Below are 24,921 nucleotides of genomic sequence, written 5' to 3'. Positions count from 1 at the left end.
CCCTTAGCTTGAAACAGTTTGAATATAAATCCCTTGTTACGGATGCTGCCAAGACAATGTACAGGGAACAGCAAGGTAGACTGTATGATGTCTGGGATAAGGCGGGTAAATTGATTGCATGGCTTGATAAGAAGGAGAGAGCGAACCGTGTGGTCCCTGTGCTTCAGAATTCTGACGGTGTGCATGTGACTGACCCTGGCGAGATTGTGGAGTGTTTTGCTGACTTCGTGTGGTCTACTCCCCGGTGTCCGATAGAGATGAGGATGACTCTCGTTTCTTGTTGAGGGACATTGCGCTGCCCCGCCTGTCTGAAGAGGATCGAGAGTGCTTGGAGGCATCGTTGTCGGCCGACGAGATTGCTACCGCGATTCGTTCCCTTTGTTCTGGCAAAGCTATGGGCCCCAATGGATTGCCTATTGAATTGTACAAATTGCGCCCGGATAAAGTCGCACCGTTTCTCCGTGATATGTTTCTGGAGTCGTGTGAGCTTGGTTCCCTCCCTTGTGACCAGCGTCTGGCCATTATAGTTGTGATTCCTAAGGAGGGCAAGCCTCGTGATCGTTGTGCCTCATACCGGCCTATTTCCCTATTGAATGCTGAACCGAAGATTCTCGCCAAGGTCCTTGCTAATCGCTTACTCGCTGTTATCTGTGACCTGATTCATCCGGATCAATCTGGTTTCATTCCGCACTGGAACACTGCTCTCAACTTGCGGCGCTTACATGGCGTTCTCGCCAGGGCGGAATTTCTCTCCGAGCCGGCCATCTTGGCTTCCTTGGACGCTACGATGGCCTTTGATACGATAGAATGGCCATATCTTTGGGCCACTCTGGTTGTTGTCAATGGTAGGGTGTCACAGCCCTTCGCTCTCGGGAGGGGTACTAGGCAGGGGTGTCCGTTGTCCCCCCTGCTCTTTGCTCTTGCTCTAGAACCGCTTGCAGCCTGGCTCCGATGGGAACCGTCGATAAAGGGCATTCAGTGGGCCCCTGACTTTGAAGACCGGGTTTCGTTGTACGCCGACGATATTCTTTTGTACTTCACCTCCCCGCGTGAATCCCTTAACGTCCTATTTGACGTCCTCACTTCTTTCGGTAAAAACTCCGGTTTGATCATTAATTGGTCTAAATCGTGTGTGTATGTTATCTCCGGTGGCCTTCCCCCCTTACCGAATAGGTTTCCCATTCAAATTTCGCAATCCGGTTTCAAGTACTTGGGGGTCTACATATCGTTGGACCCGGCGGTCCGCCACGAGCATAATCTCCTTCCTCCTCTCCGGCGATTGAAGTTGGACGTGGCTCGGTGGTGTAGATTGCCGTTGTCGCCACTCGGTCGAGCGGCACTTTTTAAAATGATGTCCCTGCCCCGATTTCTCTACGCACTCCAGAACTCCTTTGATATTATTCCGGCGGCCTACTTCCGGGAGGTGGAGGGTTTACAGAGGAGACTTGTTTGGGACGGTCGCGCACACATCGCTCTTGCAAAACTGACTCTCCCCTGGTATGACGGGGGCATTGCGCTCCCGGACATCAGGAGGTATTATTGGGCCTCCCAGTTGTCCGCCATCAACCATGCTACGTATGCACCCGGTCCAAATCCGGCTTTCGAGATGGATAAATATCAGTTGCCTGGTGGCAACTTCAACAGAGCGCTCTACTCTCGGACAGCGGGGAGGAACCTAACGGGACCCACTAAGATTGCAGTACGTGTGTGGAAGGATGCCAATGTGGCTGTGGGATGGAATGATCGCCTGACACGAGCGACCCCCTTGTTTGCATCGGACAGATTGGGATGCCTCTGGACAACGAAAGGTTTTGAGAACTGGGATACGATTGGCATTAGCAGAGTGGGTGATCTCTGGGTGAAAGGTGCGGTCAAATCCTTTGCGGTGCTTCAGAGTGAGTATGAGTTGAGTGAGAGGGAGTTCTTCAGATATGCACAGGTTCGCCACGCTTTGCTGTCGGTCTTCGAGGCCGGTACCACAGTCCCTGCATCTTCACCACTCGAGGACCGTATACTTGATGGTCATCTGCCCGATAGTACGATTTCCTTGATTTATAAGAAATTAATCAACAATCGGGCGGACCTCCTTGTACGTCTTAGGGAGGCCTGGACCGGAGACGGGTTGGAGTTGGATGACGGAGACTGGCAGTCCGCACTGTCCTCCCCGAAAGAGGTCGCCATTCCTGCCCGTCTCCGTCTCGTCCAGCTCAAAATTCTTCACCGTGTTTATGTGACGGGTCCTCGTTTGGTTGTGATGGGTTTTTCTTCGGATGGGTTGTGTAAGCGCGGCTGTGGAATGAGCGCCACCTTCCTTCATATCCTTTGGGAGTGCCGCGAGGTTGCGGCATATTGGCACCGTGTGCATGCTGTAATGGAGTGTGTCACTGGGGTCGCTCTGTTGCCTGAGGCTCGTCGATGTTTGTTGAATGTATGGGAGCCGAATGACTACAACGTCGCCCAGGCCCGGTGGGTGGCACTTGGGAACATGATTGCAAAGAGGGATATTCCGCAGCTTTGGGGTTCCCGACGGCCTCCCACCGTGTCAGTGTGGAAGGAGAACATGGACTGGTGCATGTTCAGAGAGAAGACAGTGTATCTGGTTCGGGGCAAGCCTGGGGCGTGGGGTAGAATTTGGGGTTAGTGGAACACCTACCGAGGTAACATCTGTACGCCCCCTTTTATAGATACTCCGGACATTTCTCTGTCCCCCTGATCCTGAGGTTCCTGGAATAATGTACCCTTCCCCGCTGCCTCCCCCCCCTGGTCATCTCTATTGTCCTCCTGATTCTCTACCTGGTATGGTGAGATCCCCCCCATCGGCGCTCGACACCGTCTAGACTATTTCTCGCCTTGAGTTTTGTTTCATTGTTAATTTGTTTGTTCTTTTCTTTTAGAATTTTAAATATTTGTATCCTGCCTAGCTTCTGAGTTGCCGAGAATATCTCCTGTAACCCTGCTGAACCTCTGGGGATCAGTCGCTGCTTCGTGACGTCAAGCAATTGACATGCATATACTAGCGGCCGGCCCTGGTGGTTGTAGGCCCATATTTGTAATGATGCTATTTTGCACAATAAAGTTTTTCAAATGGTGGGTGAGGCTAGGTGTTCCCTATCCCTGATCTGGTAGGGTGTTCAACTGCAGAACATTCATTTGTTCTAGGTGCTCCATCTAACTGATATAAATACGTCTCTGTGTTCAATTGTTAGAATGGTGGTGTGCTCGATATATTCCATCTCAAAGATGTGGTCATGTCTAGATGTTCACTTAGAATAGTGGATCATAGTAAACATTTTGTCTCAGATGTGGTAGAGTGTTCAATCCTAGAATAGTCATTTTGTTCTCGTTTTTCAATCTAATTGATATGTCTAGAGTTTGATCTTAGATTCTGTGTGTGTTCCATGTCACTAGGGTGGACAGGTGGCCCGGATTTGCCAGGATAGTCCTTGTTTTTTTTTACCATCTGTCCCAGCTAATTTCAGCAACTTTAGCATTTGTTCCGCATTTGGGAGAGGGTTGACTGAATTCATGTTTTCTAGAGAAGAATTAGTTAGCAATCCTGAGCAGAAAGCAATTTCATTAAAAGATGACACTGTGTGCCAAAGTTGGATTTAATTCTACTTAGCTCCTAATTATCTGTGTTTTCATGATGATGAGTGCTGTTAATAACGCAATTACGTGCCTCTCAGTCGATGCAAAATTGTAGTCCTATCTCCATGTCTGTGGAATACCCTGTTTTTTTATTTTTATAATCTGGTCATCCTGTGTCACTCGCCTGGTAGTGTCAAGTAGTCCCTTCATAGAATGGCTGGTCTAGGTGTCCCATCGTATAGGTGCGGTAATATCTTAGAATGGCAGGTAATGGTGATCTATTCCAAGTGTACCATCTCCGAGACAAGGTATGACACGAAATTCAATCTTAGAATGGTGGTTCAGTTTAAGTACTCTGGTAGTCAAGGAGTGGAGGTCATGCAAGCATTTTAACACCATTTACAGAAGACTACATTACCATCAATGATGGGTTTCTTACTGATTTGCCATTATTTCAGTTTCAACAATGGTGATGAGCAACCCCAATTGTATATCCTGTCCTGGCGGGCACTGAAAATGTCACTGCATGGATGTCTACAGGGTGCATCAGGATCAACCACTGTTAAATGCTTACTCAGGCTATGGACTGCAATTATTCTGACAAAAAACAGGCTCTGGTAATCTTGACACTTTTTTCCACCCCCCCAATGCACTAACTGCTTGGAACTTCTTTCCATAACACCACAGAGAGGAGAAAAATATGTTGAGTGAGGATTCTAATGAACTAATGCACACAGGACTGGTGAATTGGTGAAGTCGTGTGGGTGGATTGGACTTCCTGTACGAGGTTGAACAGGCATCAGATCATATTATTTTTCTCTGTTTTCTCAATTCAAGGACTTGTTTTTGAATAAGTCAATATGTTAGCTCAATGGATGAATCTGACTGTATTGTAAAGGTTTACTGGTACAAGCTCCATGTACGTTTTGAATGGGGACTAGTATGCTTGACACCGATAATTCAAGGCCATCTTCTGTCTTTAATTCCAACGTTACATTTACTTTACAATAGTGGCTAGAATAAAATAAAATTTTAGAAAATCCTAGATTAGACTGGAATGTAAATATAGTGCTTTAATGTCCAACTTTGATACAATGCCTGGAACCAAACCGGATTTTCATGATGGACAATAACAATGTAAATGATTCCCATATGAATGCTCTGTATGCCCATTTCTCAAGATATCAATTAGGGTTTCTGTGGTCCACAAGGACTAACACTGGGGAATCTCACCATACACGTTGATTTGGATAAAAGTTGTGTTTCTGCAACCTGGTCAATTTATTTTTCTTTGTTGCTTTTCTCCTGTATTGGCTTGGTGATTTTTCTTTGCTCGATGTAACAGGGAACCAACATATAATAATTCAGTTTCAAGACGGAAAAACTTTGAATCATGGCACACTATCTTTAAACTATTTCAGAGCCACACCCCAGCAGTGTTGGGAGGCTAACATAGGGGATAATTCTAAAAATAACCAAGTGCAAGACAAATATGTAAAACAACATGGCTCTTCTAAATTTCTTCTGAGGGTCGAAAGGCTGCAGGAGAGGTAAAAAAGCACAAGGAACTGGAGACATAGGAAAATGAATGGCCAGAAAAAGTGCCTTGAGGAAGAAAACTGCAGACTACTTGACGGTGCACTTAGCTGCCATGTTTATCATAACAAGCACTGTCAATGTCAATAGTTCTGACTTTAATGTGCCAACTGATCTCAGCACTGGCCTTCACAAACTGTTGACATGTGTTGAATGCACAAATGCAGTTTACCACATTAACTCCTGCCCCACTGACCGTGCCAATATGGGTAAAATATAGTAAAACTGGTTTACCTCTAGAGAATAGATAGAGGAAATAAAGAACTGAATGTGACAAACAGTATGATGATTGAGAGTTTTTTTCTGGATAAACCCTCATACATTTTAAAGGCATCTCTTCCTAAAAGGCAGAATGACATACCAAATAAACAAAAGCACGAGGTGAGAGAGTAATGTTACTATGGGTGCCAACAAAGACCAATCTATGTATATTTTGGAATATTATTAACAATTTTTCTGGCAGAGAGGTGTGCTGTCAAGTAATACCTAAAAACGACAATTTATTTTATAGTGGTTTATACTGGGAATGAACCAGACTTAGAGATGTGGACGTTATAGTCAGAAATTAGCATTTAAAAAACTTTTGAAATTCAATGAAAAAACTATAGGTTTCAGACACGTCATAGTTAGAAATTAGCATTTAAAAAACCTTAAGAATTCACTGAAAAAACCATAGGTTTCAGGGGCGTTATAGTTAGTTGGACATTTCACTCGTACAAAACCAGAGAAATTTGGCCGTTATAGTTAGTAGAACTAACTATAACTCGCGCCCCCGCAATGCACTGCTGATGACGTCACATATTACATCACCCATGGCATGGTCAGTAACATCACTGATGACATCACTGATGACACCCCAAATGACATCACTGATGACATCATCCATTTGATAATCTGATGCACCTCTTCACACCCTAATAAAACCTTTGGTACACCCACTCTAAAATACAGACTACCATTTCGAAACTTTAGACACACCAATACCAGTTACTACATATGCACTCACTGATTCTTAGGTCTATACACACATCCACTCATTCACCCATACAGTAACTCATACATGCAGTCACTCATCAATACAGCACTATCATATGCACTCATACACATATATATACACCCATACACAAACACTCATCCATAGACTTACTCACACACCTCCTCAGTCATGCAAAGAATCAATCACACCCATTTACTCACCTATACAGTTATACACAGACCACCTCACTTATTTATACAAATACTAATACACACTTATTGTCTTATACAATCACTCATACAGGCAGACACTCATCCATTCAGCCTCTCTCACAATCACTCACTCTCACGTATAGTCATTTATATATCCCAACACTCACATATACTGCCTTTCACATATGTAGTTACTCACACATATACCACTGGGACATCCATTCACTCACCAACAATTTACTAATTAGTGGGAAATGTTTACTTTTCACCTTGTGACCATTACATGCACCTATGCGGGTATACTTAAGTCTGTAATTGACTTGGAGACACTGACATTGAGGAAGGCGTTCTACACCGAAATGTGTCTGTCAGTGTGGGGGGAGTCCGCACAATAAAGATAACGATAGATTGACCTGTGAGTGCGTCCTTTGTTGCCGACATTGCGCTGCTGTGGAAGAATATATCGTGGCTCACCACCGTGACGACAGCACCCAGGACAAGTGGTGCGGTGGCAGTGACTTTCGTGTTTCAATATATATATATATATATATATATATCTCCATAAACTCTCCAAATGTGCAGTCGCGCACAAAGACAGGAACGGACACCTTGAATTGCCATTGCTCGAAATAAGAATTTATTAAATCAAGATAAGTGAACAGCTCATGACGCGTTTCGGGCCACTCGGCCCTTGCTCACATGATCGCGTTACGCACATGATAGTGAATTTAAAGGAATACAACACCCATCACCTGATTGGAAAAAGGCGGCACTACAGTAGAAACTAAAAAAATACTCATGTTTGTAGTTCACATTTTTAGTGCAAATGCCTTTTAAATGCTGCCGAATAAATAGCACATCACTAGTACATATAACCAAAAAACGAAAAATAGAAAAATAGAAACCAATACATATAAGGTCACCAATATGGAGAAATACATGAAAATTGGTTTTACATTGATATTGGTAAGATGTGAAACTCAGTTGGTACGTAAAAGGACTGATATTAAAATAGTATAAATATGTCAATAATTAGTCATTTCATTAATCAGTCCCTTCATCTAGACAACTGTTGAACTACTCAGAGTCAGGCCAACTGTGACAAGTCATATGAGCATGGATTTTGTTGAGACAAATGGAAATAAATGCTGCCGATACAATCTGTTAGTCAAGGTATCCAATATGGTTTGACATATAACAAACAGAATATATACAGAATGCAATTTTTTAACCGAAGTTGGACATAAAACCAGTAAAAAACCACGTTCCGTTCATCCAATTAGTATGGATACTAATTAGAAACGATAGTCATGTGTAAAAGCTATGTTGACTCTAGTGGTCACACCTACTACTTGGTACAAATACCTATTCGTAGCTGAAATCATGACTCTAGTGATTGGTATACTGGTAAAGTCACCTAAATATCTGTCACAATGATAAGGAAATAAGCGATGCAATTTATAAAAGATACCAATGTGATGTATTGAAGGATATACGGATTTGTCTCAACAAATATAGATAGCTAGATATATATATATATATATATATATATATATATATATATATATATATATATATATATATATATATATATATATATACATATATATATATATATATATATATATATATATATATATATAGATAGATATATATATCCCAACATAGTTCTCAATCTTGACTCCTCTGCCCCAACCCCCAAGCCTTCTGGAGTAAACTCTGTAATCATGAAAAATAACAAGAAAATTAAATAAGTAAACAACTAATATTAAATAATATTACATTTATAGATAATAAAATACAAAATAAATTAAATGAATACAAAAATAAACAATGAAACAACAGATATTAGAGGTAGCTGAAATGGTTGCTTCATTACAGCAGACTGAAATTCAATTTGAGCTGCTCCTGTTCCAGGAGTGGATTGTATTTGCGATGCCCCTTGCTCCTCCTGCCTGCAGATCCCCTCCTAAGCACAGGGAAACTGCCAAACTTATCAATTAAGACTGAATATATAATTGTTTAAGTCGATGTTTTTCAAAAAGAAAATTATATTACCACCACACACACAACTGAATACTATCCTAAAATTACAAATATTTACAAACGGGTATGTGGAAATACCCATTGTAACCCCTTTAAAATAGGTGTCACAAATAGGTGTTACATATCCTAAAAAAGGCCACAGTGGCAACTTACCTCTTAAATTTTTCCTAAACCCCTTAGTTTTGTGGGGACATGAACCATACATACATCAGTAGAGCTAAACCTTCAAACGGCAATACCGACTATGTATACCTATTGCCAAAATACAAAGTTATACAAATCTAAAAAGCTGGGCCTAAGTGGGTTCACAATGATAATATCAGTCCTACAGGCTCGTAATCAATGTTATATTGAATACCATTAGTCTACTGGTTTTATCACAACAGTTATAGAATTTTTGCACAATGCCTTCTTTCAGTTCTTTGATGCGGCCTCCAATGGCCGTGGAATCTTTAAAGTGCAGTGTTATATAATTTTTGTTTTTTCCAGAGAGGGTTTCCTTACCCCCTGCCCAAACCTCCCGGTCAGCCCACCATCTGGCACTTGCTCTCCAGTGCCGAATCAGTAAGCTCCCGCTCTCCCTGCTTGCCTCCCTCTGCACTCGGGGCAAGAATAATAATCCTAGTGCATGCAAAGGGTAGTCTGACTGTATTTGCTAATCCTGCACTCTGCCTGCCTCCTCACACTTCCTCTCCAAGTGTGCAGGCAGGAGGCTAATGTAGCCTCTGGTGCTCAGGGGAGACCTTCAAACACAATGCAGCACTGTGAATGGCAGTATTTCTAATGGGGCATGAGAGATGCTCTCTTCATTCTCTGTGGGGATGGCTTCATGGTCCCCCACTTCTAAGCAGGGTCAAAATTGTAATAATGTACGCAAACACTTAGGTGTACAGTGGGACACTCTGCCAAAGAGGCTTCTTGTGGGAATGGGGACAGTTGGTTTTTTGGATTGCTGTGGGCGCCCCAAGCTCCAGGGCACCAGCAGCAGATGCACAAATGTTGTGCACAATAGGCTAACTCACTTTGGGATACCTAGGGCCCAGTAGGCCTAATACTGATGAGGCGTGTGACACTGTTCTCCTAGTTGTATGCTTGAAACTCCTCCTAACCTCCCAGAGTCACTGATGAGAAATATATTCTGCTTTCCACAGCCTCTAGAGCTGCAGCGTTCTCTCTGTTAGCAGCAGATTAGTTGTAGGGGTTTGAGTCTTGGGGGCAAACAGCCCCCAAGGTGCTTCAAGGCAGATCACTCACTTTGCCATCCAGGCCTTCTGCCACTTGCAGGGTACCTGTGTGTCTAGCAAGATACTGTAGTGCCTACTTCTAAGGTGCCAAAAACGGGAGCAGTCCATAGAAGTGTAGATGTTCTCCCAGTTCAGGGTCTCTAGCAAGTCCACCCTCTACTGGCCCTGAAAGTCGTCAGAGAGATGGTGCAATCATCCCTGGAGAGTATCCACAAACGTTCAGACTACAATTCAAGGCTCTGCAGGCATCTGGGAAGAGTATCACAGCTCATGCTAGTTCATTCTATGCCCTTGCATGCTCCTCAGCTTTCTGAGACTTTGCAGGGAACTTGAAAAGTGAGGCAGAGATTCTTATTATCCTACCATATCACCCCTTTCAGTCCCTTACAAGTAGCAGCGAAATACCTTTCCTACCCTGCGCTGCTTTCTGAAAATGTTTCAAAAAGGTAACTCAGAACTCCAAATTTGTGGTACATTTCCCTTTTTTGTCAAGTCCCATCCATGCTGACCTGTTTTCTTCAGCCAAGGCTTAAAAAAAAATCTCCTGTGATGACTGAATACAGAGTTCCTTTTCTCCAATATGGCAACATTGTCTAACACAGGCTTCTGCAACAAGTAGCTGGTGAGCTCCAAGTAGATCTTCATCTTCTTGTAAGTATCTCTCCAGTGTGCATCACAGCCTACTAAATTAGAAGCTTTTGTTTGGTTGAATTATTGCCTGTATCCCAAAATCAAAAAGATATTATTTGATCGTTCAATCATGCGTCTCTGGAGAGACTTATTACTAATATTATTACATTGGTGCCTGGGGCATTGCAGTTATTGCTGCATGTATTAGCCATACAAAGGCAGTCCAAATTCATAAAGCATTTTTCAATAACTGCTTGCAACCTTGCCTGATAGAATGAGGTGATCACTGCTGGTAATCTTAACATATGGTGGCCACTGATGTAATATTGACTGATAAAAATAGTAGCTCAGGATGATTTCATTTACTGTACGTAGCTCTTCTTGCAGGAAAAGTTGGCGACCTCTGCTATAATATATAGGGAGGTGCTGATAACAGCTGTGGAGATTTCTACTCAAGTCCCTTTCTCTATCAAGAGAATCCTAATTTCCCTGGAATAGGCCTGTTGCATTCAGGGGTCATTGGGCTATCAGCTGGGGCAGCAGCACAAGTACCTCTCCGAGCACGCAGCTCAAAGAGTGAATCATTTAAACGCTGTATACGAGATATATGTCACATTATTTCATTTGTGAAAGGATCCTCGTATATCAAAAATAATCTGTATTTGGATTACATCCCCAATAATATATGTACAATGCTGCAACTCACACCCTTATATCCATATTTCTTAATCCAATCTAGATTTACAGTGAAAAAAAATGTACACATGTAGTGCAAAGTTAAACAGCATTAAACGTTATAGTATAGCCAAAAAGGGATAGGGCAATCCTTTATGGTCTCCAATTAAATCCTATTAAATTAGTCTGGGCCCCAGTGTTACCTGTTGCTAGATGCAAAGCTGGGTCAAACCATAATCTTCCTTGCTAAGCCTACACATAAGCACATAGGCATGCACAGTTGTTTACACACATCCAACTATGAGTACTGTGCCACAGCAGCATAGTAGCTGACATCATTTTAAAAGGTAGGCACTAGAGCTACCACTCAAAACTGTTTTATTACACAGACCATAGCCAACCCATAGCAGATGTCCCAAAACTAGACGTTCAAAAAGAAAAAAATATGGTTCTCAAAATTAAGAGCCCCATTTCTATCAACGTGGTATTAAAATTGTTCCTTTCGCATTTTCATTATTTAGATTACTCTCTCCTTGTATTAAGTTGACTTTTTAGCATTATAATTTTATATTCAACATTTTGAACCCTTTTTCACGGTCTTACCTTGGACCTCTGCATAAAACTGCCTAGCAAGCACAAGGCCTTAAAGTTGTTATCAAGGACAGACTATCGATGCTGAACCAGTTTTACAATCAGATAAGCGGCTTGGGGTAGTCTAGCTACATCCCAAATACTAGACATAACTTCACTTCTAAGCAAGAAAACATCAGGCTGCATAATCAACTGATCAAGCCTGGATTGATGACTTATGTCTGCCAATAAAATCCTTTAGTTGAATACAGATGATCTACAATCACCAGCAGACGCCATGGGCATATCCCCCTCATCTTGAAGTTCCTACTTTGTCTCCCTGTTACATAGGAAACGTGATTCATCCCCTTTGAGTCATCTCTAGTACTAACCTGATCACCCACCTACTCATGATGTGAATTAGAGAATGAGACTTCAAGCAGTTTGAGTATATAAATAATGGGGGTAGCAATGTAGAACATGGTCTTCAAACTTGCGGGACACTACCCTGCATCAATGTTTTAAACTGTACCATGTACTCGTAAACAATACACCTGGTTGTATGTCAACTGCATTTTTCAAGTAGAAATGCAATTCTCAAAGTAATAGGCCGATAATGAACTAATGGAGCCCCAACATAGTATTCATGCAGTGTGCAGATAGACTTGATAAGTCTTACACCATTTTGACCATATCCAAATTAAGGCCCATGTGGACTGTCTGTATATTGTTTTGTTGTTGCTCTTATGTAGTGCATGTCATTTGGATTGTGTCTTAATTACAAATGTTTGAAAGTCTTATGCAACTGGTATTACTAATTTTGCTGAGTTGCAAAACACTGTAGATAATCGCTTCAACTTTGCGTTGTAGCACCCTGATGAGAAAAGATTGGAAGGGCTGTCGAAGCAGCTGGACTGGGACATACGCAGCATCCAACGCTGGTTTCGACAAAGACGGAACCAGGAGAAGCCCAGCAAGATCACACGCTTCTGTGAAAGCATGTAAGTAGAGGATAACTGATTTTATTTCATCGGACAAGTTTGGGGACCTCACGTCAGAACTAAGAGTCCGCAAATTTTGTGTTACACAAAATTCTGACAATTTGGTGGTTTCCCAGTTTTGCTCAGTTCTTTCTGTTGGGGGCTGAGTAGAACATAAATTGTTTTGCAGGAGGTGGTTTGAACAGAATGTCTCATAAAAGACATTTTCTTCTGAAGTCAACCCCTTGGCTGCATCTTGGTAGACTTGAATTTGGGGTATGCCCTGGTTTTTGCACGTGAGATACTACAGTTAGTTATGCAAAATATCACGGAATTGTCGCCACATTATTCAGGAAAAAACTAGGCCTGGGCCGTAAATTTCGTTCCGCTCGCAGAATTTGCGATATTTTGACATTTTCGCGTTCCGCGAAGAGCGCAAAAATGTCAAAACTTTCGCAATCTTCCGTAAAACGGAAGTATTTTTCTTGTTCGCGCTTTAAAAATGCGGTCTCGCGCGCGCGGTAGCGACTTACCGGGTCCCTGCGTTCGCCAACAAGTTTTCCTATCCGTTCGCGTGCGCCACGAGATGTTGGATTGTTGGTAGCCGGTCGCACTATCCTGCGAGAGTTTGCGATTGCGAACACATCATTGCGATAGCGAACACGTCATTCGACCCGGAATAGGAAATAAGCATCGCGAGCAAGATGGCTGCACCCATTAGCAACCGCATGGGCAAGTTGGAGATATATTTCCCCGCGAGCACGCAAAAACACATCGCGAACGGGCGGGAAAAGCAATCTCCGCATCTTCGCAAAAGTTCCGCGTGCTCGCGGAGATTTTGCGCAATTTCTCGATAATTTGCGAAAGTCAATTTTGCAAATTCCGCCCACCCTTAGAAAAAACACTCAACAAATATTTATAATGACTTCAAGTATTTTTGAAGCATGGATCAAGCTACTATCTGGAAAAAATAATGAATTAAGTTTATGTAATATATACAGATAGTTCACAGAGTGTTGAAACACACTAATTGAGAACTATTTGTTCACATTGTACATAGTCTTTGAAGTTATTTCAGTGCAGTGGCCATTCTCAGGGAGTAATGGAGGAGTTGCTTGGGATTGTATTGCAATGGATATCCGATCCTGCGGAACCATCAAGACTGCCTGTACTCCGGCCCACCCTCACCACACGCTTACTCTCCCCTACTCAGCGGGGCGTTACCCTCATGGGTGACAAGTGGTGCTCTACAAATCCACCTTACCAGACCGCAATCATAACTTTGTGATCATTTACAAACCATGTGCAGTATGCCCTGTATGCCTCTATGCAGAAGTTACTCAAATATGACTGGTTAAAGCATGTGTAATGCCAAAAATATGGCAACATGTACCATTATTTTCTGCGTTATTTGTGTGTATGCATCTGTGTGTAAGAGAGAGAGACGGACAGAAATGAGAAACCAGAAGATGAGATAAATACTACAAAAATATTTCAGGAGTATAAAGTACTTGTTTCTAAGAAAACCCACATTTTCCTTTAAACTCTTAACAGGCGTACTACATGCTTTGACTCAATTAGCATGAGCAGAGCGGGCGCAGGTCAGCAATATACATACAATTTGCTACATATTACCATGTGCACAGAACTGCTTGGCACTGATTGTTTGTGAATCAGCCTGTCATAAATTACCATACTACACTTACATAGATTAAGCATGTTATAATGTTCGGTGAAATACTTAACAGTGGAATACACTGAAACGATATAAACACCAGACATCTCTCCAAAGGTTTGCAGCACTATCAGTCTAAAAGTTGTGCAAAAAACAAGAGACGCAGCAGAGTGGATTCATGAAAAAGTCTTACATTTCCTGATACCTTGGTGGGGTCATTCAAAATTGGCCGGATTTAATGGTTGGTATTTTTGCCCCAGGATCAGGTATTATCATTATATCATACAAGGTGGTATTCCCCTGGAGTAATACATGGGCGTCAGTTCACCCAAATCTCAGGGGTAGCGGAAGTGAGACCACACACCATTTGACCTTTACTTTGACTCACACACACATGCTTACACATACACACACACACACTCTGAGATAAACACATTCACCTGCAAGTACGCATACAACCTACATTTAAAAGCATTTTTTACTTACCTTAGTTAGCAGATAGGTTCATAATCCAGGTAATTATACTCCATTTTTATTATACTAAGAGTGGATAATATTATTCCCTACTTGTGAAATAAGTAAATTGACAGAAAACCAGGAAAATGGAGCTGGGACTGACGTCCGTTAGGACAAGCTACCCTTGTGTTCCAGGCACTGCTTTTGCCACCTCCGAGTCTAGTGGCCGCCAATGCAGTGCCAGCGGTTGCAAGGGGCAAGCCAGGGGTCGCAGCTGAACCCCTGGTAACCCCTAGTTCCCGTCCATGCAGTAATAGTACCACAACATCTGAGTTTATGAGGTTAGATGATAATGGGAACTTTGCAGTATTAGAGTTTGCGCACCTGATTACCGTATTCTTTCTTTGTAATCTCTTTTTCCTCTGCAGATTTTTCTTCTTGACCTCTGCATAGGGATAAATCATGGAAGTGTGCACACATATTGGAGGGCCTGATAGACAAGGCCCTTTTGTATTCTAAACCCTGTAATTCACAAATCCATATGGTTTAAAATCATAAAAGAGCTTTTACATTATACAAAATACTTTTTAAGTCTTTTCAAAGCATAAAAGGGCGTTTGCGACTCTTTCCAAGTCGCAAAGAGGAGGGAGGCATAAACTGTCACCCCCTCCTATTTATTAAACGGAAGGGTGCATATAAATGGTCGAGACCACATTTGTTTTCACAAATCATGGAGTTACCCGCCTTCAAGTTAAGGCGGTTACTGATTTACAAAGGTGGAGGAGACGCATGTTCCCCAACGTTTTCTCAAATGTAAAACCTTTTATGTTTTTAAAGCTGCACCTGTGACTTTAATGCACACAGGCAGGTATTTTTTTTAAAACTTTTCCTATTTTGGAATGCAAACACACTGGGGTAAGTCTGCTGTTCTTTGCCAATCCCGTGGGATCACAAACTGCTGTCTGCCTAATACATATTTTTAAGGCAGGTCGATTTGCGAGGCCCTGTGAATGGACAGGTTTTGATGTCACCTATTAGTGCATACATTGCAATGCACATTAAATCCAGTTGCAAACCAGTCAGTGTACAATGTGCACATCCCTGGTTTGCGATCTGGGATGGTAAATCAGCCAGTATTTTCTAATTTGGCAGAAAACTCAATTTGTATCTGATTCAGAATTTCAGGGCCACTATAATGGATTTAGGTTTTAACCTATGCGCCGTGGCGATTTACAAGTATTTTCCCAACTCACACAGCCCCAGGTGAGTAAGTGCATTTCTTAGAACTTCTTTTCTTAACTTTCGAGTATAAACGAATGCAGTTCATATGCATACCTTATTTTTGTGTTTTTCCCAAGTGTACATGTGAGGAGTGTCTGAACTGGAATTGGTTAGTAGGTTAGAGAAAAGTAAAACAGGCTTTTTAAAATCTTTTTTTCCATTAACTATTTCTTTCTTCCACGCTTCATGTGAATGTAACGATTCCTGGTGCACCCCAGTCACCTACAGCGCACCCTATATCTAAATCATCTGTGTTTGGAAAGGAAGATAAGTGGGTGAAAGACACATAGCTGTGTTAATGCATGGACAAAGTAGGCAGTTGCTCAGGGACCCCAGCCTCCAGGGTGCCTCTGGTAAAGCGATAATGGCATGAATATAAAACAGATTCATTCATCATTTAATAGGTGGACATGACAGGCTTCTCCAGCATTAACCCTTAGAATCTCAGACAGCTGATGAAAATTGCATTAAAAAAATATAATTCTATCTTCTCACTTCACCTCACCTCTCCAACTTTATCTCTTTCTCTCTGCCACTTTGCCCTCTCTCTCTCTACACCTACCTCTGCAAATCTATAGCCCAGGTTTTTTTCTGTATCTCACCGCCGTCTACCTCTCTGTATCCAATTGACCCCATTATCGACCACCCTGTGTGCCTACCTCTACATCTCAAAGCCTCTCCTGCCGGCCTGCCTCATTCACCACCCTGTGCCTCACTTGCTCACTGCATCTCCTTCACATTTCTCTCAAACATATCGCTCTTGACAATATTTCTCTATACACTCTATATCTCCCTCTTTCTATCTCTCACAGCTCTCAGACACCTCACCACCCTGTACTTCACCCTCTACATCATTTCCCTACCACATATCTCTCTCTCTCTCAGTATCTCATTTCATTCTATATCACCTGTCTCTCTCACTACCTAACCTCTCCATTTCCCACACCTCTCCGCCTCCTTTCTCTAATTCTACCTCTATTCTCTCCACCTCACCTCTCTCACTACCTTACTCTTTAGGCCCTTAGGACAAAGGTACATTTAAACTAAAGTCTAAGTTTTAATATTTAAGTTTACTTCTTTATTTCTTGTATTCACAAAGGTAAGTTACTACTAGCAACTTTACTTCTAGTAAACCTACTAGTAGTAAAGGTATGAGTATTAAAGTTACAACTAGTGAAATTCCTAGCAATAAAGTTACTAGAAGTAACTTACCTCTGTGAATACCTAAAAGTAGTAAACTTAGACTTCACTCTAAGTTGTCCTTTCTGAATCGGGCCCTTACTGTCTTACTCTACGACTTTCTCTCTCTTTCATCTCTCTCTGCTCTTCCTTTTCTCTTACAACCAACTCGCTCCACTCTGTTTTTTCTCTATAACTCTCCCTTTTTATAGATCTATGAATCTCAACTCTCTCTCCTTAGTTATCTGACTACTTCACAACTCTCTCTCTGCTTCACTTTTTATCTCTCTACCGCTGTGTTAACCTTACATTTCTTTCCCTGCTTCATCACTGGCTCTGTGCTTCACCTCTATAATCTTTATCCCACATCTTTTTTTCTATCTTTCACCTCTCTCTATATATATAGTTCACTGTGACTCATTACTATCTTCACCTGACTTCCCTTTCTATACCTCTTCTTATTTAGCCCTTTGCTCTACCACACAGCAATCTCTACCTTGCATCTCTCTATATCTTTCTCAGTGCCACTGTTCTCTACCTTTCCAGTTATATCTATCTGCTTTATCTCTATCTTACTCTATCTGCCTTTTCTCCTGTCTACTCCTCTGTATCTCTCTGGCTGCTTCGCCTTTGCTCTTTATCGCACATCTCTCTTTACTTCACCTGTCTTGCTATCTCATCTCTATCTCCCTTTACTTCAGCGTTCTCATTCTACTTTACTCTGGGGGAAATTATCAGATTTCACCATTGCTTTGATTTTCTCTGTTGAAGCGATAGCGTCAGTTGTGAACAGGTTTTTTTTTAATACAAATATTTGCACATTAAAGCTACAACTTCAAGAGCTCTGTACCTAGGTGTTATTTCAATATTATGTACTATGCACTACACATTTACAAAGTCACCCATAGTGTGTCTTTCCTACAACAGCAGGAATAGGCTTTTACATTCCTGTATTTCACATTAATTATTGTTGTTACATGACAAAGATTAAAAATAATGATTCAAGTGCCAGAAGAAGTGGGTGTATCAGTGCTTGTTCAAGCTTCCATTTAGGTAATATATCACTGGTGCATGCAGCTTGAGTGTCTGGCTTTTTCGTGCGGCCCTGTTGCAGAAAGTTTGTTATAATTCAGTATTATTTGAGAACCTCAGGCTGAATTGGCTCAAAATAGGGAATCAATTAAAAAAAGTTCAGGGGCATTAAAAATCTGTAGTATGGCGCAGGTAAAGTGATTGCAAATGGTATGTGAATACCTGAAAATGTATAATTGAGTCAGTACTTGTCATCACATTGCGTTTGGACATGTAAAACTGGCTTTAAAAATTATCTGTCAGTTCTATATGGAGAGCTTAATACTTCTCCATACACGCAATACTTTGTGAATTAGACCCTTCATCTGAGTGGGTCGGAAAGTATAATGCACCATATAATTATTCAGTTTTATTGAACTTACACTTAAACTTGCAGTTAATATTGAGCCATATTGGCCAGTTTACTTTTATATTCAGACTGCACAGCTCAGAAACAGAAAGAGGTATGGGCTCATTGAAGTGCCACCTGCAGTCACATATAGACCACTGTATTTCCTTTTTCATGTGGGGCTTATACGTAACTGCCTCTGCCCTCAACTACCACTTGACTTTTTTAGGCATTGGCCTTTAAGAAACTATCTCTGTGACAAGATAGCCCTAGAGATTGAAAATGTCAGTTGGGAGGGAGCAATAAATCACATTTCCAAACTCTGCACTTATCCTTTATCCTGCTTTGTGCTAATGGTGTTCCATAGGAACCAGTTTGCTGCATAATCTATGAATTTGGCGTAGTTTCTACAAGGTTTGCTTTCCCACACACAGGTGACACAGGAGAACTTGGTTCAATGCACCAGCACTGAATGTGACAGGTTATTATAGTCCCGCAGAACCCCACACAACACTGTTGAAGTGGAAGCATTGCTTTTGGATTACTAAGCGAGAATCTGGAGCACCTTGGTACTGTAAACAAATTTGTCTCACTCTTTACAATATCACACACACAAATGGTACTAATAAGAATAAAAAAAAATAACTAAAAGCTTTTATTGACATAGGATAAACCTGTTTCTCAGCACATTTAAAACAACCACAAAATAAAACTAGCAAGTAGGCACGTTGTGACATCTGCATGAACAACAAGAAAAAAATTAACATTTCTAACATTGGTAAAATGTCATGTGTTAGAAACAGGGTAGCGTGGTGCGGAGCGGGTAGGCTAAACTCCGGAGCCTTGTGTAAAAGATCTGCGCAGTCCGCACTCACAGGCGACACACCGGGCTCACTACAAAAGAGACTCCACACCAGGTTGTGTCAAAATAACTTGTGTATTAGGCAAACACATTAGGATCAGAATCACCGGCACATATAACACTGTGCCAACTGTCACCGGGTAGCAATTTACTGGGGATTATATACGGGGCAGCGCCAATCGGGTCGCTGCCAGAACTATCATAGAGTACATATAGTGAATGTAACTATCAGTAGTGAATGTAAAACAGCCAGTACCTCCTGGCTAGATCATGAACTTAACCATGTCACTTGGGCCTAAATCAAAGTAGGCATAAACAGGTGAACTTCGGGGCATCCTCAGTAACATGGGTGCCTTATTCATAAATCATCCTTAGGCCTAACCAACCTTATATCTTACATTTGGGGGAAACAACCAGTGATAAAGGTATAACCACCAGTACCTACTGGCTAGAATAATGAACTGATCATCATCACATTAGAGTTAGGCATAAATCACATGTGCATGAGGCATCCTCCTAGGGCATCGTAGCATGACATTAGGCCGGAAGATGTGATGCATCTCATTAGGCGTATAAACACAGTAGGCATCGTAACAGCAGGGCAAACATGATAGCACCTAGAACATCATGACCTGATGTTAGGCATCCTCATGGGCATAAATCACCTCCTGCATTACATTAGGCATAATCACATTAGCATAGGACCTAAAATGCAAGCCTCCAACATGACAGTTATGCAGAATCCCATGAGCAGGAATGCACATCTCTAGACATAACTCGCATTAGGCATAAACCCCATCCGTGTAGGCAGTCGGGGAAAAACATTAGGCACCATCTTGAGTAAGCAGGAAAAACATTATGCATAAAAATAGGCATAACCCTCATTAGCGGAAATGCATTAGGCATAGAACCAGTAGGCCTATGAGCATGAAGTGTAAAACATTTTATGCATAGCATCAGCTCCTTAATGGCATCAACAACATTAGCAGGGCACCCCCTAGAGCAATGTCCTCACCATAGGGCAGAGGCACATCCTGGCATTCAAAATAAACCAGCCCACTGCTGCAGATTAGTCTCTGGCGCCACTGTGCCTAGGGAGTCCCTCTTCTGGGACTCTAAACAACAGAATGTGCCACACGCTGCAGTGGCCCACTGTCCGGTGGGGCACCTGTGGTAAGTAAATCAGGACTGCACACGTTGGAGCCCCCCTTTTGGACTCAGTAATCAACAATGCCCTTCACTGGGATTTCAGAAACAATATTGTGCCCCACATTGCAGCTGTAATAAAATAAGTACTGGCACTGCCGTGCCTGGGGAGCCCCTACTCTCCGGGACTCAAAAGAAATGTTGCCCACCACGATGCAGCTGCCCACTGTCCAGCGGGGCAGCTGGGTAAACCCAACAAGCGCTGGCGACAACAATGTGGCGATGGGAGTCCCACTCCGGGGCTCTAACAGGAATTTGCCCCCAAGAACACTGGCACGTTGGAGTCCCTCTTCTGGGACTCTAAAAACAAAAATGCCCCTTTGTTGCAGCGGCCCACAAATGCGGCGCCGCTGAGGAAGAATGAAACACTGGCACTTGCAGTACTGGGGAGGCGGCCTCCCAACAGCCCGAGCCCAGCCCCACTCACCACTCCTTGGGGCTTGGCAGGTGAGGTCGCAGCCGGATTCGCGCTCCGCTGCATCCAGCAGACTCACCGGGCTCTTCTTCTCTCGCTGAACCGGGGCACCTCTCTTCTTACTGGGGAGGCTCCAGTTCGACGCGAGGCATCGTAGCATGACATTAGGCCGGAAGACGTTTTACTGGGAGTAATAATCTGAGACTAAGTTGCTCCAGAAACTCGGACGACTTATTTCAAGCTTTTTAAGAATAGCAACCTCCTATGTTATTAAATAGAAAAATATATCACTTTTTCTTTACCCAATGAATCCACAGTATGGTGATGTGTTCCATAACAATCATAGAGTTGTTTTTTCATATCTTTATCATTTCAGATACCAACTCGGTAACTTCAAACCATAAAGGTCATTGTACCTTTATACACCATCTCCATACCTGCACAGTTTTTGGCAGATTAGGGTTTTGTAAAATAGGCATACAATCACATATAAATAAGATTTTTTGAGTGTAGTAGGGATCACACTGGGTCCTGATGAGTTAAGCAGTGGGGACTGCTTACGAAACATGTTGACCCAGTAGGGAGTATTAAATTAAGATACACCCCCTACTCTTCCCCTTTTTTAACATTCTCAGCCAGGGAAACGAATAAAATTGTTTTTTCCACTAGCCAGAGAATTTTAAATTTTTATTATTATTCACCACCCCTACCACTCTTACCCTCACATTACACATAGCCTATTCCATCACTAACATCAGTGCTCCCACGTATTTTGCTGGTCGCAGCACGTCCGCCCCGTAGAGGGAGGGGAAGACCCCCATGATGAAGCATGACACTATGGGATTCATAGTGTGTGAGGGGTATTTTAAAAACACTTAGTGCCTTCCCATGATAATCCATGGAGCACTTTTCTTTGCATTTCTTCACTAAAAAGCCATAACATTTTAAATACATTTTCACTTTTGCAGGGTAGAATCATTTTGTTTATGAAAAGTCTTACAGGAGGAAGATTCTACCTGTACACCTCTAAACTCCCCCCCCCCCCCCTTGTTATAGTTTTTTGTAAATGTAAAACAGCCAGTACCTCCTGGCTAGATCATGAACTTAACCATGTCACTTGGGCCTAAATCAAAGTAGGCATAAACAGGTGAACTTCGGGGCATCCTCAGTAACATGGGTGCCTTATTCATAAATCATCCTTAGGCCTAACCCACCTTATATCTTACATTTTGGGGAAACAACCAGTGATAAAGGTATAACCGCCAGTACCTACTGGCTAGAATAATGAACTGATCATCATCACATTAGAGTTAGGCATAAATCACATGTGCATGAGGTATCCTCCTAGGGCATCGTAGCATGACATTAGGCCGGAAGACGTGATGCATCTCATTAGGCGTATAAACACAGTAGGCATCGTAACAGCAGGGCAAACATGATAGCACCTAGAACATCATGACCTGATGTTAGGCATCCTCATGGGCATAAATCACCTCCTGAATTACATTAGGCATAATCACATTAGCATAGGACCTAAAATGCAAGCCTCCAACATGACAGTTATGGAGAATCCCATGAGCAGGAATGCACATCTCTACACATAACTCGCATTGGGCATAAACCCCATCAGTGTAGGCAGTCGGAGAAAAACATTAGGCACCATCTTGAGTAAGCAGGAAAAACATTATGCTTAAAAATAGGCATAACCCTCATTAGCGGAATGCATTAGGCATAGAACCAGTAGGCCTATGAGCATGAAGTGTAAAACATTTTATGCATAGCATCAGCTCCTTAATGGCATCAACAACATTAGCAGGGCACCCCCTAGACCAATGTCCTCACCATAGGGCAGAGGCACATCTTGGCATTCAAAATAAACCAGCCCACTGCTGCAGATTAGTCTCTGGCGCCACTGTGCCTAGGGAGTCCCTCTTCTGGGACTCTAAACAACAGAATGTGCCACACGCTGCAGCGGCCCACTGTCCAGTGGGGCACCTGTGGTAAGTAAATCAGGACTGGACACGTTGGAGCCCCCCTTTTGGACTCAGTAATCAACAATGCCCCCCCACTGGGATTTCAGAAACAATATCGTGCCCCACATTGCAGCTGTAATAAAATAAGTACTGGCACTGCCGTGCCTGGGGAGCCCCTACTCTCCGGGACTCAAAAGAAATGTTGCCCACCACGATGCAGCTGCCCACTGTCCAGCGGGGCAGCTGGGTAAACCCAACAAGCGCTGGCGACAACAATGCGGCGATGGGAGTCCGACTCCGGGGCTCTAACAGGAATTTGCCCCCAAGAACACTGGCACATTGGCTGAGGAAGAATGAAGCACTGGCACTCGCAGTACTGGGGAGGCAGCCTCCCAACAGCCCGAGCCCAGCCCAACTCACCACTCCTTGGGGCTGGGCAGGTGAGGTCGCAGCCGGATTCGCGCTCCGCTGCATCTAGCAGACTCACCGGGCTCTTCTTCTCTCGCTGAACCGGGGCACCTCTCTTCTTACTGGGGAGGCTCCAGTTCAACGCGAGGCTTCGGGTCTTCTCCCTCGGCCTCCTGGCAGCAGTCCTCGCACGCGGGGCTCTCCTTCCACCACAGGAGCCCCACCGAAAACCGTCAGCGCTTCCGCTCGCTTCCGGCTGGCTGCTGGGCCCCGCTCATAGTCAGGCAGGGGCACCTGGCTTCCTGGTCGGGCCAGTTCCGTTTCGCAGCGGCTCGGGCCGCAGCGGTGATTTGTGGTGATTTTGAAGTGCGGTGTGGGCTCCCGCTAAATTAGCATAAAAACCCGGGGTAGGCTCCCGCCGGTTTAAATAGGCAAAAATATGGCTATAAGCGGAGTAGGCTCCCGCTTATCTGGAAAAGCAAAACAGCACAAATGTGGCACCACAGCGGGGTAGGCTCCCGCCTTAGTTTAGAAGGTGTCCACATGCGGGGTGGGCTCCCGCTCTTCTGCAGGCAACACGGGGGAATTCCACACGCTGGGATTCCCTCTTAGTGCGTCGCAGCCTCAGCACTGCTGGGTCCATGCTCTCCCCGTCCTCAGGGCAATAAGAATAGAGCGCAGAAAGGACGAATGCCAAATCAAGATGAAGCGCTTTGACAGCACAGCGCTGCAGGCATCAGCTCCTCTTCCTGGGCAGACAAAGCGTTCACAGGGCGCTATAACGCAGGCAATGCTGGAATAAAGTTATGGCGCTCACCGGGTGCTGGCTTTAGAAAAGTAGGAGAGCACAGTCAATGCTGGGCAAGATCAGCAGGCAGTGGTTAGCTCATCAGAACAGGACAGCAGTTCCTTGGAACAGTCAACCCCCATAATGTGGCACTCCTCCTGGCATAGCAGTCTTCACTCCAGTAGAGGTTTCTCCCTGGCCCTGTGGACATCAGGGGGGTACAGATGGGCTCAGGGGCCAGCACGCAGTCCCCTGCGGCGTTACCTCCTGGCAGAATGTCCCCTCCATCTCGCAGTCCAAGCACAGCACACCACATGGAGTCTCAGCTCCTCTATATATACACCCCTCACCCCACCTACTGGAAAAGGCCAGAAGCTTCTAGAAGGCTCTCTGGCGGGAACCGGTCCCAACTGGTTTTGGGGGAGGTGTAGAGCACCCTATCACTTCGAGAACTAGACCGCCAACCCACCTCAGGCAGGCAGGCACAAAGCACACCACAATGGCGACTGTGGAAAGTGGCATTTTCTAAAACAGTGTAAATAAACCTGCATACACCATGGCGCAGCATTTATGATCTTCCCTTCAACCACACCAAACATACATATTTATTGTGTTTTAATGTAGACCACCAATTTCCATGTTAGGAAAAACTAGGGGGAAGGCAAAAAAAAGTTCCGGGATGACCCTGCAAGCAGGGCCAAGTCCAACATCATGTAAAACCGAACACCCTAAAACCTGCTTC

The 24,921-nt window shown here is 43.4% G+C and overlaps 1 protein-coding gene across 1 annotated transcript in view; it reads left to right on the top strand.

Moving 5' to 3' along the window:
- Positions 1–24,921, top strand: part of CERS6 (ceramide synthase 6) — a 513,016-nt gene that overhangs the window by 82,486 nt on the left and 405,609 nt on the right. The window contains exon 3 of the mRNA XM_085646218.1: positions 12,408–12,538. Within this exon, the coding sequence (XP_085502344.1) occupies positions 12,408–12,538 (131 nt within the window). The remainder of the gene's footprint in view (positions 1–12,407; positions 12,539–24,921) is intronic.

The sequence above is a fragment of the Triturus cristatus genome, chromosome 3_1, assembly GCF_964204655.1.
Source record: "Triturus cristatus chromosome 3_1, aTriCri1.1, whole genome shotgun sequence".
Taxonomy (NCBI): Eukaryota; Metazoa; Chordata; class Amphibia; order Caudata; family Salamandridae; genus Triturus; species Triturus cristatus.
The sequence above is the reverse complement of the archived record's forward strand: the minus strand, read 5'-3'. Positions and strand labels throughout refer to the sequence as shown.